Source organism: Falco naumanni, chromosome 8 (genome assembly GCF_017639655.2).
Source record: "Falco naumanni isolate bFalNau1 chromosome 8, bFalNau1.pat, whole genome shotgun sequence".
NCBI classification, from domain to species: Eukaryota; Metazoa; Chordata; class Aves; order Falconiformes; family Falconidae; genus Falco; species Falco naumanni.
Window position 1 is genome coordinate 608548 of NC_054061.1, and position 16566 is coordinate 625113.

The following is a 16566-nucleotide window of genomic DNA, read 5'->3' on the forward strand; positions in this document are numbered from 1 at the left end:
GCTTTCCTGTTGCCAGGAGGGCTACCGGGTGCACATCGCCACTGATTTGACAGCCCAAGTCTGAGCCCAGGTCGACAACATCAGCGGTTTGGCTGCCTGGGAATGTGATTGCTCTGGATGATGCGGGGGACAAGCTGGGGGGGGGGGGCAAGCAACGGGGGGACAGGCCGCCGCGCCCGAGCCCGGCCCCGCCCCCGGCCCGAGCCCCAGCCCCCGCGTCCGGCAGGAGGCGCTGCAGCCCCGCCCAGCGGAGGCTCGGGGAATAGCAGGCCCCAGCGACCAAGGCCGTTTGCCGCTAAGATGCAGGGCGTAACATTAACACTCGACACTCCAAAGCATCTCGGTGAAGACACAGAGACCGAAACCTGGTCCAGGTAAATTGACTGGCATAGTGAAAGAATGCTCCTTCTTTTGCAAAACCCGTTTCTGTGGTACAACGTATGTGTTATACTCCAAAGTGCTTGCTGGCAGTTCTTTCAGCTAACATGGTTCCTAAAAAACATTCACAAACTTCTAAATGATGGTATTGATACGAACTAATGCACTGTTAGTCCATTAGCAAGTGGCTCCCACTGACTGCTCTTGGGCTGTGACCCAGCCCCAGCCTTTGCACCACGAAGCACGTGCCCAACTGCAACCATTGGTCCTTAGAGGAGCGAGAGTCCCAGTTCCTTCATGCTTGGGTTATCCAGTGAAAACATCCTGGTGCTGATACCTGGAGACATGCCTAAAGGTATTCCACCTTCTTATTACAAACCGAAACACATGGCCTCTACAATAACCCAGCCTGGACCGCTCAGCTCCATGGAAATAAGGTAATCAATAGTTTTGAAGAGGCAGCCCTGTAAAGCATGAGCGATACTAATGCACAGAGATGTTGGTGTTCCCCATACAAAGCCAAGATACTCCTCTGCAGCGTGAGGATGGAGGAACATCTGGCTTCACACAAAATACCAAATCAGTCCCTGCTCCCTGTGGCTTCTGAAGCTATTCATCCACTGCTAAACAAGCAACAGCCCCTCAAGAACAGATGCCAACACCAGTGCACAGATGAAAGGCATAAGAGCACAGAAAAACATGCTTTTTAGTAAAGAACATGCCATGTAGTTTGTTGATACTTACAGAATTGTTGCCTGTAGAAATAAACTTAACTGCAGTCAGCAGCTGCCTCATCGCAAAACAAGTGTTCTGAAAAAAAAAAAAGTCACTGCAAAGCTAACTTTTCATTTATGTAGAATAGGAAGTACTTTCAAAATGAGGTGTGATAACAAAAGCAGTTTTAAAAAAGCAACAACAGCATTCATATTTGAATGCTTTAAGTTGAATAACATGAAAATGTTGAAGAGATAATGCAGGATGGAAGCAAGTAATGTTAGTATTTCATTGGAAAACTAGATGAGAATACTGATGTTAACAGACTGTGGGAGAGAGTTCAGATTTACAACATAGAAGAAAAAATTCTACTAAATATGAAAGGTAAATGTGGGAGTAAAGAATTACAGAATACAAGCTTGTCAGTCTATGGCATGACAAATCATATGAAATGTAACTGAAGAGCAAGATCTAGGACAAAACATTACAGAGAAATCAATGGAATTGATTTTGGAACGGCAATAAACACAGTCAGTAGAATCACATTAATTAATGTACCAGAAATTTGGGATATTTAAGACTACCGGTCAAGACATAACATTGTTTTTATAAAGTCCTCTGTGAATTAGAGTGTTTGGCCTACTCCTACTTGCTCCTCTCTTGCCCCCAAGAAACCAGTTAGAAATTCACTGCTAAATTCTCCACGATGTGAGAAAAAGAACATAAACGCTTCTGAAAATTCACTGCTTGAGTAGAATGCATAGTAACCTCTACTGCCAAAGCAAGGACTTTGTAAGCATATGGATCTAAATAAATACCTTTTCATACAGTCTTTCCAAACTTGGCAGCTGTATCGCCACACTAAGACAAGCTAATTTTAATGTTTTTCCTGTGCACTTAAGTTTGCCTGTGCTGTGGTGAAAAACAAGGTTACTTGTAACAGTTTTAACACATAAGTAATCACCCTGGCAGCAATCTACAGGATCAGCACACAAGCTTCAATAAATGAACCACATCTGTATATGCAAGCTAAGCTTAATTAGCCCCTTTCACAAAAATACAATATTTGAGTATTAGAACCTGATGTGCTCGGGAAAGTATGTGAGCTTTTATACTTACTAGAACAATTCTGTATTTAATTAGGTCTCATTAGTAAAGGCAATCACTGTAATTTACTTGCACAAATACAGGACATCATGCTCCATCAGCAGGTAATGTTCTTCATTAAAAAGAGTAAGAACTTTGTGCGCTGGGGCAGATGTGGTCTACTAATCTAAAGAAGTCACATAGTAAAACATTTTGCTAAATAAAATCAACTCACCACTTTTATTTAGGATGATAATTTGTAGTAATGTATCAAAGTAGAAAACTGGGCTCTTGAATTTGCTTCTGGAAGGAAATTGAAGCTTCTTATGTGTGTTTTAAAATTCATTGTAACCGCCAGTTACAGTAAATGCAAGTCTGAACAGTTTTGTGCATCACCATTTGGTTCTTAAAGGCTTTACACTCACATGACACTTCCCACACCTCCCAGTAACACAAGCAAAAGCCGGCTCTGGCCAACAAAGGACCTTGCCAGTAACTTCTAGTGGTCCTAGGAAGCTGTTTTTAGGAGAATGTGCAGAACTAAGGGAACAGTGAACAAAACTGTGTGTTGCGCCTTTGAATTTATTCATTCCCATACCACTAAAAGCAAAGCTTTCCTTTGAAGATGCATTTGCACATTGAGTCTTACCAGGTGTTAACATAATATCTGACCAGCTATTCAACACCTGAAGTCTCTGAACAGGTCATTCCATGAACACAACAGAAGAACAACAGACTAATACCTGTAGTAAATTCAATTAAATTAAATCCCTTGGATAAATTGCTGACGAAATGGTAGTTATAGTCTAGCACTTTGTTAGAACTCTTTTTGATTTCCAAGGTGGCGGCAGGGAATTACTATCTACATAAGTAACCTCCCCTCCTCATCATGAGTTAAAATGCGCCTGTAGCCTTTCCTTATGTATTTTAAGAATTAGCAAGTGCTTACGTGAAGAACAACCATTTTTGCATTCCCACTTCTCATGCTTATAAGAGTTCTTGTGACTAACATCACGAACTGTATTATACTTCTCATGTAAGGTTAAGTATTTGTGACTGCAGCAAATACCAAATCCAGTTTTAAATATGATTTTGATTCAATATTGAAGATTCTATTTTAGTACTGAACTCCACTGAAAAAGAAAGATTAGAAAACCCTTTTTTCAAAATTTAAGGAAAATTTAATCAATATGCTTTAAATTATTTTACAGTAACTACAATACTGACAAGCATAACATTTTCAAAATGGTGTTTTTCTTGGAAGTACTGCAAAAGAGATTACTCTTCATCTAACTAATATGTGCACCATTTGAAGAAACTAGTTAAAGTCATCTTCAGAAATCCAAGTTAACATATAGCTACTCAGACATCCAAATGTATTCATATTTCAAGTGTGACAGAATTACAGATCCCTTTAACTTTTAAACATGTTTTCTAATTCATAATTTAGGTATGTAAACCCTGAAATACTACCACATCAAATGAACAAATAAATGAGACCAAAGAGTATACTTGTTAAAATACAGAAAATACTCTTAATTGCTTGTGTTCATTTGTGCATTTTGCTTTTGGTAAGAGGGGACAGAAAATAGGTTCCTTATTACTGCAGACTTATTCAAAAAGGACCTCAAACTAAGGGCATCTGCAGTTCTGTTAACTTTTTTTGATAAAAATCTATCAACTTACAACTGCAATACATCTCCCTCCCTGATGCCCCTAAAAAAAAAAGAAACACAAACCCCAACAAACACCAAAACGCAAAACAAAAACCAAACATGACCCTCAAACAACCAAAAGTTACTTTTCTAAAGATATAGGAATGGGAAAGAAATTACATTAACCTGACAAGCATGAACATGTATTAAAGCTATAGACACTTCAGGTCAATTGAAAACAGTATTCAAAGTCCTAAAAAAGTGAACGTGAGACATTTGTTTTCATCGTTCCAGATGATTCAAAACAGGTCTAAGTTTTATGATAGCAACACTATACAGTTGTTTGCAGCCGTTTCTGGTCCAGCTAAAGGTTCCAAGTTGATGTTTTTATTTTGGCCCACTGAAGTCCAACAGTTTGGACAGTCTATTCAAAACACAGAAATGAGAGCAAAGACTCCATACAATAAAGCACAGGGGTATGCTACTAGAAGTTGTTGTCCTTCCATTGCTAAGGCAGAAATAAAGATTTTGGAGGCAGAAAAGCTGCACCAGCCAATGACTCCAGCCGTGAGAATAATCCCCATCATTCCCCTGTAAAGACAGAAATAAAAAGAGAATTCATAAAGCCTTGGGTATATAAGCTTATAGGTGTCATAATTTGCCTCCTTCTAACACCTTTTACAGATTCTAAGATGAATTGTAGCTTTTATATTCGACATTAAATGAAATTGTTCCAGTAAAGACTTCAGAATGGTATTACTCAATTATGACAGCCTGAAAAAAAACCCAAAATTAACTTTGTGCGCATGAAACGTAAAAGCAGTGAGTAAAGTAACGATAGTAAGTTCTTCCTTTTCAGTCCTTAATTCCACAGAGCTATGAGGAATCACACTGATTTTCTTGTTTGTCAAATGCAAATTTGCATTGTAAATCAGAATTAATTTTTGACTTTACAGGTACTGAGACTTGCCAGATTCAAAGCTGACTGAAAACAATCTTGGTATTATTTGAGTCTATGTATTTAAAAACTGTTGACTTACAGATAAAACCAGTATTCACCTATTTTTCATCCAGTAAATACCTGGAGACTGTTGGTATTTATGTTTTTACACTTACAAAAAATTCCTGTCATATTCAAATTATATGCATCTTTATTACTGAATATTAAATTCTTTTTAATAACTTCCCTCACCACCTCCTAGGAATCTAATACAAAATTATAAAGTTCATGTACTTACTGCAACGAAAATACAATTGCGAAAGTGGAAAGTAGGATCATGGGAAGAAGACAGTATCCAAGGACACTGGCAACGCAGCCAAACGAGACACCCGTCATGCTCATTAAGTTCAGGAGACAAAACATCCCTAAACATCCGATTGCACTGATTCCATACACATAACCAAATTGAATTTTACCAGCCTGAAAGTCAAGCAGAGTAACATGTTAGCTACCAGAACAGGTAACGCCTCCCACAAACAAAGGGATAAGGGAAGAACACAGAGTATCTTAACTTTCTCCATCACCCACCATCCCCAATTCTGATACTCAAATCCAATAGGCACTATTTTCCCACAACCTGAATTCCAGGACACCTGTATATTCTAGGCACCCAAGAGGCACATTTATCTGAACTTTACACACCTTGATGAACAGACTCAGGTCTAGCTGCTATTCTTTGATCTGGGCTGCAAAAGTTTACAAATTCTTTAGGGTTTAATCAACTAACTTCTCATGCCAATTGATTACTTGCAATGATGATCTTTACAGAACTAGTGTATAAAGACCAAAAAACTGTAAATCAGGAACTTCTTGACAAATCCAGAGCTAAAGTCCTTTAATTTGTGACAGACTGCATGAAGTTATAGCACAACATAAATTACAAGAACTTCCCAGAAACTGAAGCTGAGCTGTAAAGCAGTGTATACGAATGGCAGAATTAACTCATGTAGATTTTAAGAAGTCAGAATCAGAACTTTGCTCACTAACATGTATGCAGAAAGAATACCTGCATTATTTCAAAACATGTGTATCCTATGTCATCATGTTTTTCCAATGACAACATTGATGCTTCCCTTTTCACACCTATCAAAACATACACAACACAATGGCATACACCCCGGCAGAACACAGGGCCACACAGTTACTGAAGCTACGGCAGCGTGTGGCTTCAAGATCTGCCTCCACTACTAGCTTCCAGACTAAATTTACAACCCAGCTCTCTTCTGCCTCAGGTGCTACAGAAGACAATCATACCTGCTTTAATCTTTTTGCTAGGCTAAGCTTGTTTTCTTTCACTACATTCAGTGAATTAAAAAAAAAAAAAAGCAAGCAGCATACATGAGAAAGCAGTAATTTCTTAGGAAAAGAACATTCAAATGTCTTTATTATAAATACGTTCATTAATTTTACTGGCCTAGTTTCCATAAATAAAGTTTACTTATTAAAGTAAGTCCCCTTGGTACAAAACCACTGTGTTCTAAGTGTCATAGCAATGTGAAATTTTAGGCAAAAATTAAATGCAGTGCCTGAAGACATTTAGAGAAGAAATACTGATTAAAAATACTGAAGCTTTCAATGACAAGGAATACCGTTTGCTGCTACTCTCTCATTTCATAATCGACACTTTTGAGTCATTAAAGCACAGTATTTCAATTAAGCTCAACAAAAAAAAAAAACCACCAGGTTTCAACAGTCTATTAAGAAGCGTAAACAATCTGAAAGCACATTTACTTTAGAAGTGTTTCACCAGACCGACTCTTGATAGTCATGCCTAATGTATCAGCATTTATGAAATCACTTTTTACGCATGAATTTTGTGTTTCTTTGCTTCTTGAGTATCAGTAACGAACAATGAATAAAGAGTATGGAGCAAAGAAATACAATAAAAAAACAGAGAAATAGACTCAAATATTAACCAGTTTAAAAAGTTAACAAAAAGTTTAAAAAGTTAAAAAAGAAAAGAAACTCTTAAAGGAAATAAATATTCAATGTGTCCATTGTTCTGATTCCTGATAAGACATAAGATAACAAAGACTGCAAAAAGACAAGGTATGATTCTGAAAGCAAAACACCTTGATCTATAAAGAAAACTGAAACAGGTAAAAGTCTGAGAAAACACGGGTCACACCCATTCCTGTGACAAAAGGAAGCCATATTCCTCAAAAGCAGAGTATGAAAAGAAATATGAATTAACACTGAAATAATTGCCATGCAAAAAAACAAGCACAAAGGCTTGGATTCAAACTCCACTGAAGTGATAGCAAACTTACTAATTTCAATCAGCAGTGTGTGAAGCAGTTTCCTTGGTCAGTATGTGCTTTTTTGACCTCCTTGCTAAGAAGTCACTTCCAATAAACGTGTACATTATTTGGCTTTTTTCCCAGTGTTTCCAAGAGTATTAATGTACAAGCAGTAATATTTTGCAGTCAATATCTTACCAGTAATAATGTGGCTCCAAAAGCTAGACAGAAGACCATAGGTCCAGCCAAATCAGTCTCATTCATGATGCTGCCATCTGCTACTTTTAATGGGTGTAGCACTGTTAGTGTCTTCTGCCAGATGTGGTCAAAATTGATCCCCAATTCTACAAGTTATATGAAAATAATTATGCACATTTATTTCATTTTTCCCCCCTTCCTGTCACTCCCATTTTCTTCACTCCTACTTTTCCTTGTCTCTCCACATTTAAGTCTCCTTCAGATATCATACTATGGGGAGCGAAGAATGGAGTCATTCCACCTTTCCTCCAGCTGCTCAGTGTGCTGCCTCCACAGATTCCAGGTCTCAAATGCTTGGAAGTGACAAGATAGTTTCCAAAGGACCAGGTAAGACTGTAAGCACACTGTTCTGGGTCAGCCTAAAAGTTCATTTAGCCTAGTACCCCGTCTCTGAAAATGGCCAAAAGCAGGTACATATGAAGTTGTATAAGCACAAAACATGCAGATTCTCAAAGTCTCCAATGACTGGTGGCTCAAGGACTTCTAAGTCCAAGTAGTTTCTCTTAACTACCCTCAGTGGATTTCTCTTTCATAAACCTGTCACTGAGCCCAAAAAAAACCCACCCACTCTTTTTAACACTTGGCATTTCATGACAAGGAGTTTCACAGCTCCTTCTGGCTAGATACGATTTCAAATTGTATTTCCATCCATGGTTTGGCCACAGTTGTCCATCAAAACCTAGTGCAGTTCAAAAATGAATGCAGTTACTATTTGTCCACCTCAGGCTCTGGGAAGCATCTATGTAAACAGAGCAATTTTTTGAAGAATACCAAAAAAGCACAACAGGGTAGAAGGTATTATGAATACCTTTCTCTCTAACCAGCAACAGTAAGGGTGTCTTCAGTTATTTGGTACTGAACAAGGATAGACTGTAAGCTGGAAACTGAAACCATCCATTTAGACATTAACTACATATTCGTTCTGGCATTCTGCACAGGCTGTATTCTACACAGCCGTTTCTGCAGTGTTTACCATTCCTCTTTGGCAATGAAAGATTTCAGTTCTGACCAAAGAATCAACTGAAGCTAACTGCATCAATATATTTTACAAGAAGTGGGCAATTTTAAGTGATATTTCTGTTGTTGGAAATATTTCTGTTGTGTTTTGTCATCGGTGCTGTACAAAGTCATCTTATCTGTTTTACTGATTACATCTTCACAGAAGAGATGGTATGAAGTAACAAAGCACAAATTTAAAACCACAGAAGTTCACAAAATAACATGTATTTCATTTACCAAATAGAGTTAAATAAAAAATTAATGAGAATTCCAAATCAACTGTGCACTTTCAGAAGTAGGGAATACACACCCTGCTACCCAACTTATCCCCAAATTGGGAAGAGTTTTGGATTTTGGCCATAAAACATAAGTTATACCTTCTAACAGTGGAGGTTCATCCTCAAAATTACTTCCATAAAAAGACTGCGCTGAAGTTGGAGTGTATGTCTGTGTTGGCTGGTAAATCTGCCCTGTGTAAGGCTGCTGCTGCATCATGTCTGGAGGGACAAATCCACTTTGTTGAGAGTATTCATAGCCTCCATACTGCCTACAAAGGATGACATGGCATTATGGACAGATACAGAAGTTTATTTTAAACACCTCCCTGCAAAAGTAAAGCTTATTTTCAGTTGCAGCAAACAATCCTTTATTCTTTTTTAAAAGGTCACATTAGATCATCCCCTACTCAGATCCAGGCCTTTTAGGCATACAGCCATGTCCATCAATTCAACCCCTTACAAACAATACACTGTTAAGTTAAAAAAGATAATTCTTGCTGTACAGGCTAGTACTGCTTTCTGGTTTTAAGTCAGAGGCCTGGAGAAATGAGCGTTATCCATTGACTGAATTACTACTATAGGCTATAGACCTGTAAAAGATTAGGAAAATTCTACATCTCAAACTTACTCAAATATCATCCATTAATTACTACTGACATCTCATTTGATGCCAGCATTAATTTGCTATTTAGAATGTTTATTTGCAAACACACTATTAGAGAAGAAAGCTGTTTATAGTATCACTTTTGTTCCTCTCCATATTTAAAAGTTTAGTTTACAAAAAAAAAAAAAGAAAAAGCAAAAGCAAAGTTGTTTTCCCCTTCACTTGGGCACCACGTGTACCAGGTAGTATTATGATATATAAAAAGGAATCATGATATGGACATCAAATGCACGATTACATCTACCTACAGGACATAATGCAGGGGAAAAAAAGGGTGATTTTTCAGTTTCTGTTTTGCATATTCTCAATTAATTACCAACACATCAATTCATACCATCTTTGGAATACTTTCTATTATAGACTTTATATGTATAAAAAGATAAATTGCTCTCTTTAAAAAAAAGCTGAATCAAACCTATGCTCTGTTCCTAAACAAACTTTTAAGTTATTCTTGCCACTAATAATTTCCAAGTCTGACCACAGCTATTTCAGTAAATATCTCCAAAATATTTAGATATGGAAATATAAAGGCGGCAAATCCAGATGTCATTCTCCTTTCTTTCCTTGCACTGGTACAGTTCAGCCCCATCGCAGCACTGTAATCCTTTTCAGGACACAAACAGGCATCAACCTGCTTGCTCCATCCTACCGCAGGGTTTACAGAGGTCATAAAACCAACCAAACCCCTCAGCCTGAGCATGGATATTCACACAGGACTCCTAAGAGATCCCCCAGCCTAGGAACGCCCACCGTGTTTCCCTGCTAAAGCCTAGGAATTGCTACTGGCATTGCAGGCTCATTTCTGTGATGTTGTAACTAATTTTTATGCCCCAAGTGACTGGAGATGGACTTACAGAACAATGGTACTTCTTTTCCCAAAGATGTGAAGATTATTCATATAATTAAATTAGTCATATAACTTTTCCTTCAGCTTTCTAATCTTTGGTTCAAAATGCTGAAGCCAGCATATTCAACATACAACTGCTTTATATCTCCACTTACAGAAGATAAGGTAGGCTTTTCATATAACAGAGCAAGAGGAATTCATTTACAGGCAACAGTGGTTAGCTGAAACTCCAACCCTTCTCTGACTAAACAGACTATCCCAGAAGAACCTTAACTCAGGCTTAGTCGCTAAAGAAGCATGACTGAATGGCTTCATGCAAGACACATGTTACACAAGTACAAAAGGCAGGCACGAGTTACTTGCTGTACGGTCTTCCACTGTAATCATAGGGCTGTGACTGGTCATCGATACTGTAACTCGTCTGGAAGAAGTCTGTGTTGAAGCTGTCAAACCCAGACATCGCAAATTATCTGTAAGAGAACAGCGAGGCTTGCTCGGCTCTGCAAACCCACCCTAGAAGGGAGCAGCGTATCGGCGAGACCGAGCGGCTCAGCCCGCCCGCCGCCGCCCAGCACCTGCCCGGCGACCCTCCCTCAGGGCCGCCGTGAGCTTCCGAGCGCCGAGAGGCCCCGTGGGGAGCGGCCCTGCCTGAGTCAGGCCCCACGGCGGCCCCCGCCGCCCTCGCTCGGGCCGACCGCAGCCGCGCGGTGTGCTGCCCCAGCGGCCTGCCTGCCGTTCCAGCCCATCCGCTCCCCACATGGAAGAGGCCGGGGCCCCGGCCCCGGCAACAAGCCGTCCCACCTGCAGCCCCTCCGGGCCAAGCCCCACACCCGCCGCCGCGGCCCCTGCGACGTGTCACCCAGCCGCCCGAGCACTTCCGGGGTCAGTGAGGCCGCGCGTGCGCACGGCGCGCTGGGCCGAGCACCGCCCCCGGGCACGCACCGCCCCCGGGCACGCGCCGCCGCCCGGCCCGCGCGGCGCCGCCGCGTTGCCATGGGGACAGGACGTGGGGCCGTGGCGAAATGGCGGCGGGGCGCGGGATGGCGGCCGGGGTTGGGGTGTGCTGGCTCCGGGTCCGGTCACCCCCTGGGGGCTGCGGGCGGCCCGGTGATCGCGCAGCCCCCTCGCGGGGGCGGAGCTGGCGGCTTTCCCGGCGCTGGAAAGCCTTCCTGGTACAGCCGCGGCTTCGGGGTTCCGCTGTTTTGCCTGAAATGTGAAGAAAAGCAACATTTTTCTTTTAAATACATGCGAAAAGAAATGTCCATATTTCAGGGGGTTTTAATGCATTATTAGTCGGCACCTCCTTTTACCGCTTTGCTTCATCTTACGTGCTGAGAGCCGGACACCCCAGCTGTGAGGTGACGAGTCACGCTGGCTTTTCGTGAGGTGAAGCTGTGGAACCACTGATTACTTATTTTAACTTTTTTCTTCTGGTGCAGCCACCAATGACGTAAAAAATGTGATTGTGGTCGCAAATCCTTCCATCAGTAGTAGCCTGCCCAGAGAGCCCCTGTGCTGCAGCGGTGGTGCGGAGCAGATGTGATGGTGTAGAGAACCTTGCAGAAAAGCCGACCTTTTCTTCAGGAGGTGCAGAAGCAGAGACAGGGCTCTGGCGGTGGCGGTAATGGTCGCACATTTCCTTCAGTGTCTGTCACTGCTGTGTTTGCAGTTAGGCCTTCATGGGTCTGGGAGAGGGACCGTGGGAGCGCTGGGAGAGCTGGATGGAGCCCAAGGCGGCGTGTCTGGCTCACCCCTGCGCCTCCCTCCCGCGTCATCCTGCTCCGGCCGGATTGTTTGGGCTTTTGGGATGCGCAAACGGCATCCCTAGCAAGCAGCACACTGACTTTCATCTAACTTCGTCAAGTAAAGCACTGAGGCTGTCAGGCTCACAGCATCTGCCAGGTTCACTGCTTATGCTCAGCAGCGTCATCTGCTTTCAGCTGGATGCAAAATTTTGGATTCACTACAGTTTATGCACACAGGTAACCAGGAGATTTTCAGTAAGAGTTTATTTTCATGCATTTGGGGTCACAGAGGAATTTATTACTGTGTAGCTTTTTAACTGTCAAAAATTTCTCCCCCCCGCCGCTATTATTCATGACAAAAAGGTATTGTGAGTCCTTCTATATATGTGGAGCAAAGCAGGGATAAAATGCTGTTCATGTGATTCAGACATAATTCTTGTTGACATGAGTGAAAGAAAGAGAGTTGACTTCGGCCCTAGAGGTATTATTCTGCGTAATGTTCATTCAAGGAGTGTTGTGGTTTGCTTGGGTTTTTTTCCCCTCGAGGCCACAGCTTATGAAGTAGTTTTGCCTGCAACTTTGGCACTTGGCACCGTGATCTGTCTAGTTTGGAGGGTACAGGGTGTGCTCTGTTCACTGCGTAGATGGGAGGGTTCATGTGAAGCTGTGGGTACTGAAGGAAACGAAGTAGGTGATGGTGCTGCTGAGTGAAAAGTAAGTAATTGCTGTCACTTCATATTATACTTTCATACCCTTTAACATGTCCACATTAAATAAAATTAATATTTTACTGAAGCCAGACAAAAGATTTGCTAGAGCCATGAATCTTCTTGTCTTTAATATAGACCAGTTGTTAGCCTGTCCCTCACAAATAAGCTGCAGGAGCCAGGAATGTTGTGAAATTCAGGAAAACATGATTGGGACTGTGAAGACACTCTCATGTGAAGAAGCTCCTTTCCTACACTGTCCTTTGTCACTCACTCTGTTTATCCCTCTACTTCCATTATTTTGCTCCCCTTTTTTTTTTTTTTCATGTAGGGCCAAGGGAAAGGGCTGTACTCAAACTGTTAATTATACTTTGTTTTTATTAACTACCTAAGGTCCTGATGCTGAACATGGGAAGAAGTGGGTGTGCATTGCTGACTCAGGTGGGCTTTGTAGTGGACAAAGTCAGGGAAAACCCCGGATGAGGTAGTTTAGCTGAAGCTTCAGAATGAAATGAATCGTGATTGCCACGTCATTGTTGTTGCTGAATAGGCATATGTAACAAAGTTTAGAAATATGTTAGCTGCGCATGCATAAACGGTTGCAATCCCATGCTTGATGTAGCCTAACTTCTTATATGCATGCTGGAACCAAAGGCTTGCCACTTTGGCACATGTGCTTCTGCAAGTGTGAGTCCCTGTTTTGAAGTATGTATATGGTTGGTTGGTTGGTTGGGTTTTTTTAAATTCATTTTGGCTCAGGACATGATTACAGTTATTTTGTTACAAACTCTCATGTATGTAATCTTCTAGTGAGATTACTGTATTTAAATTATAGTCCTGTTATAAGTTTGTCCTGCAAAACATATCTTGTGGTGCAGTGTGCATGATATCTCCTGAGAACAGCTTCCCAGGGAGTATGTGTTTGTAGAACTGAATGAAAGAACAGTGGAGGAATTATAGCCATGGGTAATACAGAGATCAGTAACTGTGGTATAAGCTGCTTCTTGCAAACTTATACTTTAGGTAAATTAGTATTGAAAGCTGAGACGATCCCAGCTTTCATGGAAGACCTGCAGAGCGTGCAGGCTACATCTGATGTTGATGACTTAGTGCCACTTTGCTGAACTGTGTGACTTTGTTGCAGTTCACCAGACAGTAAAATGAGGCCCAAATCCCAGGCAGTGGGTTGTGTAATTGTGATCTGCTGGTGAAATGCTCTTTGGCTCGAAATCTATTTGGATTTGCTTAGATTATGAGAATTTACTGACAGCTTAGGTTGAACTTTCATTAATTAGTTCTCTCTGCAGTAGGCATTTCAACGTTGCTTTAGGGTATCATCTGCTTCATCTTTACAGGACAAACTCACGCTCGTCTATAGCAGTGAGTAGTGCGATACAGGCCTGTGGGTTCAAGGGAAGGTGAAACATTGCAGCTGCGCAGCTGCTTCCTTCCAGCGTGATTTGGAGGAAGGGGCTTTATCTGAACAGCCTAGCTCATCATGCCTTGAGGTACAAGCTAGTAAGGCACCAAACTCTCCCAGGCAAACACCGTCTCTTTTTTGAGGGAGCAGCTCCAGCTGCACCTGTGGTGATCTGCACAGGCGATCTGGTTTTGCGAGAGGCAATGGCTCCAAGGTGGGAAGAGTGAAAATACCCCCAAGATCAGTACACAGGTTACACAGTGCTGATGTCATAATAATGCTACCCAGCAAGGACCAAACTTCATCTTAGCTGTAACATTAAAACCCACACTATAATTACACCAGTGATAATAACAGCATAATTTGAACTGGACTGAAAATAGAAGTATAATTCCAAGAACTCTGGAAGTGAGGGAGGAAGGGAAAAAGGAGGGAGAAGTCTGCTGAAGTAGGCTCTGCTATGGCAGAACTTGTAAGAGAGGAGGGAAGTCCCCTGCAGAAGGGTGACTGAAAATGGTGCTTTTTGGTTGATTTTAATCCTTGGATGCTGATGTGAATGCACATGAGGTTTCTCTGCCTGCCTGTGCATGCTAGGTCTCTTGAAGTGTCAGATACCCCCAGGACTGTTTGTATAGTGGATTGCTTTGTTAAACAGTGCCCATTAAATTCTAAAGGATTTGTCAGTGTTGGATGTCTCAGTTCATGTTGGAAATGTTATCTGATGTACAATAATTGTTACCTAAATCAGTGGAACATATTTCCCCCTTACTGTCAGTTTTTGAAAACCTAGAACCTTGTACAACATATTTGTTTTGGATTTGGTGTTTGACAGAAGCAGCATGGAGTTTTATTTGCAGAAGCTGTGTCCACACTCTGTTACATGATAGAAAAAACATGTCATGTCTTCTATTTGCGTTGTCTGCCTTGCACCATGCTCATGCTCACGTGCTGAGCAGCTGTGAAAGCTATTCTTCTAATTAGCCTTTTTTTTTTTTGGATGAAAATACATTATGCACTTGAGTTATGAATAAAAGATCAAGGGCAAATCTGTATAATGCTTTACTATGCGCTTGTTAATAAACACTACTTTGTGGGACTCACACTCTTGCTAGCAGATCCTTTTCTTAGGGAGATTCTGCCATTTAGTGTTTCTTTATGCTTTTTCTTCAAAGTGAAAGATTTGTTAGGGCTTCTTATTCACACATAGTGCTGGATTTCAGCAGAGAGATTTTCACTGTATGTAATTCACACAGCTGGATCAGTGGATAATGTGTTATTTTAGCTCAATATCGTACTTTTTATTGCCTGGCTCACTTCTTGGAACTCCATTGCTGGAGCTACCTGAGTGATGTGAAGAGCACTCCCCTCTAGGAATGATCTACACCTTTTAGAAATGTGTCTGGGTTGAAGGTCTGTAACTCTGTAAAAGCCGGGAATTTATTCCTACCAGAGCTCTGTTACTGTTCTTTGCTATGGATTGAGGTTGGATTGGCAGCCTTGTCTGAAAGCGCTAGCATCTGCTTTTCAGTGAAACCACTGTTCCTTTGTGTTGCTCTGAAAATAAGCCAGAATTGGGCCTAACACATTTACAGGGGCCAGACATTTCTTTTTCTCTTTGCCATGTCACCCTTTTCAGAATCTGCGCTCTTGTCTGTGGCTTGATGGAGTTCTGCCCTGGCGAAATATTGCATTAGCTCAGTATTTAGATTTGAGATTGCTGAGGAGCACTGAACATTACAGCGTACGTGGTTAAGGGTCCTTATGTGGCACCTTGAAGTAATTTCTAAATGGAAGCATAAGCCCAGAACTGGAAGTACTGGTTTTCCTTCTTCCTGTTTTAACTATTATGCTAATTAACATTTTTATTTTAACTGTGTAAAAATCACCCAGAGTGATGAAAGTTCCCATGTGGCTTTTTAGCTGAAATCTTCTGTCCAAAATCCAACTTAGGTATTTTTTCTTCCCAGCATTACTGCTTCAGTTTGTGCTACATTCAATTGCTACTTCTCTGAGTGCCTTGAAGTTCTGCATGGTGTTGCTAAAAGCTGATAAAGAGTTTCGACAGTTCTCATTATGCGTGGGTGGCTTGATTCATATTTATAGCTTGTGTATTCACACTGCAAGGTGTAAGGTGATACATATACATAGCATTGCTACTACAGACCTAGCTGAATACTACCCTTTCTTTCTGACATTCATTGCTGCTTCTTTTACAACATGTGGTTTTAGCACCCACAGAATTTGATGAAGTCAGTTGTCCCATGATTTCCTTAAAACATGAATGCTAATTTAGCACTTTGTCATAAAGAATGACCTCAAACCTGTGAATGATGTCACATCATTAGTGTATTGGGTTTAAGCATAGTTCTGCTGTGACTTTTGGAACATACAATTTAAGCTTGGGCTAAATTTTCCCCTACCTATATTGAAGGTTATGTAGGCATCTGTTAAAACTGAAACATGCTTCCATCCTCTTCATTTAGATAGGTGTTGCTTTTCATTTTCCATCAGAAGTGTAGCTGCTCTTCAGATGAGCTGTGTTGGTTCTGCAGTTGAATACATAAGAACCTTAGCA

General features: G+C 41.1%; 2 protein-coding genes across 2 annotated transcripts in view; one reads left to right on the plus strand and one right to left on the minus strand.

Annotated features, from left to right (window-relative positions):
* Positions 1 to 1357: 1357 nt before the first annotated feature.
* YIPF5 (Yip1 domain family member 5) lies at positions 1358 to 11035 on the minus strand. The gene is made up of 6 exons (XM_040604272.1): positions 10921 to 11035; positions 10479 to 10589; positions 8708 to 8877; positions 7272 to 7417; positions 5072 to 5253; positions 1358 to 4424 (listed from the first exon to the last, which is right to left on the minus strand). Exons 2-6 carry the CDS (start codon positions 10577 to 10579, stop codon positions 4262 to 4264), a joined length of 762 nt encoding a protein of 253 aa, XP_040460206.1. The 5' UTR covers positions 10580 to 10589; positions 10921 to 11035; the 3' UTR covers positions 1358 to 4261.
* A 77-nt stretch (positions 11036 to 11112) lies between these two features.
* KCTD16 (potassium channel tetramerization domain containing 16) overlaps positions 11113 to 16566 on the plus strand; it is a 90255-nt gene continuing 84801 nt past the window's right edge. Inside the window, exon 1 of the mRNA XM_040604270.1 lies at positions 11113 to 12101. The gene's annotated coding sequence lies outside the window, so the exon portion shown is untranslated. The remainder of the gene's footprint in view (positions 12102 to 16566) is intronic.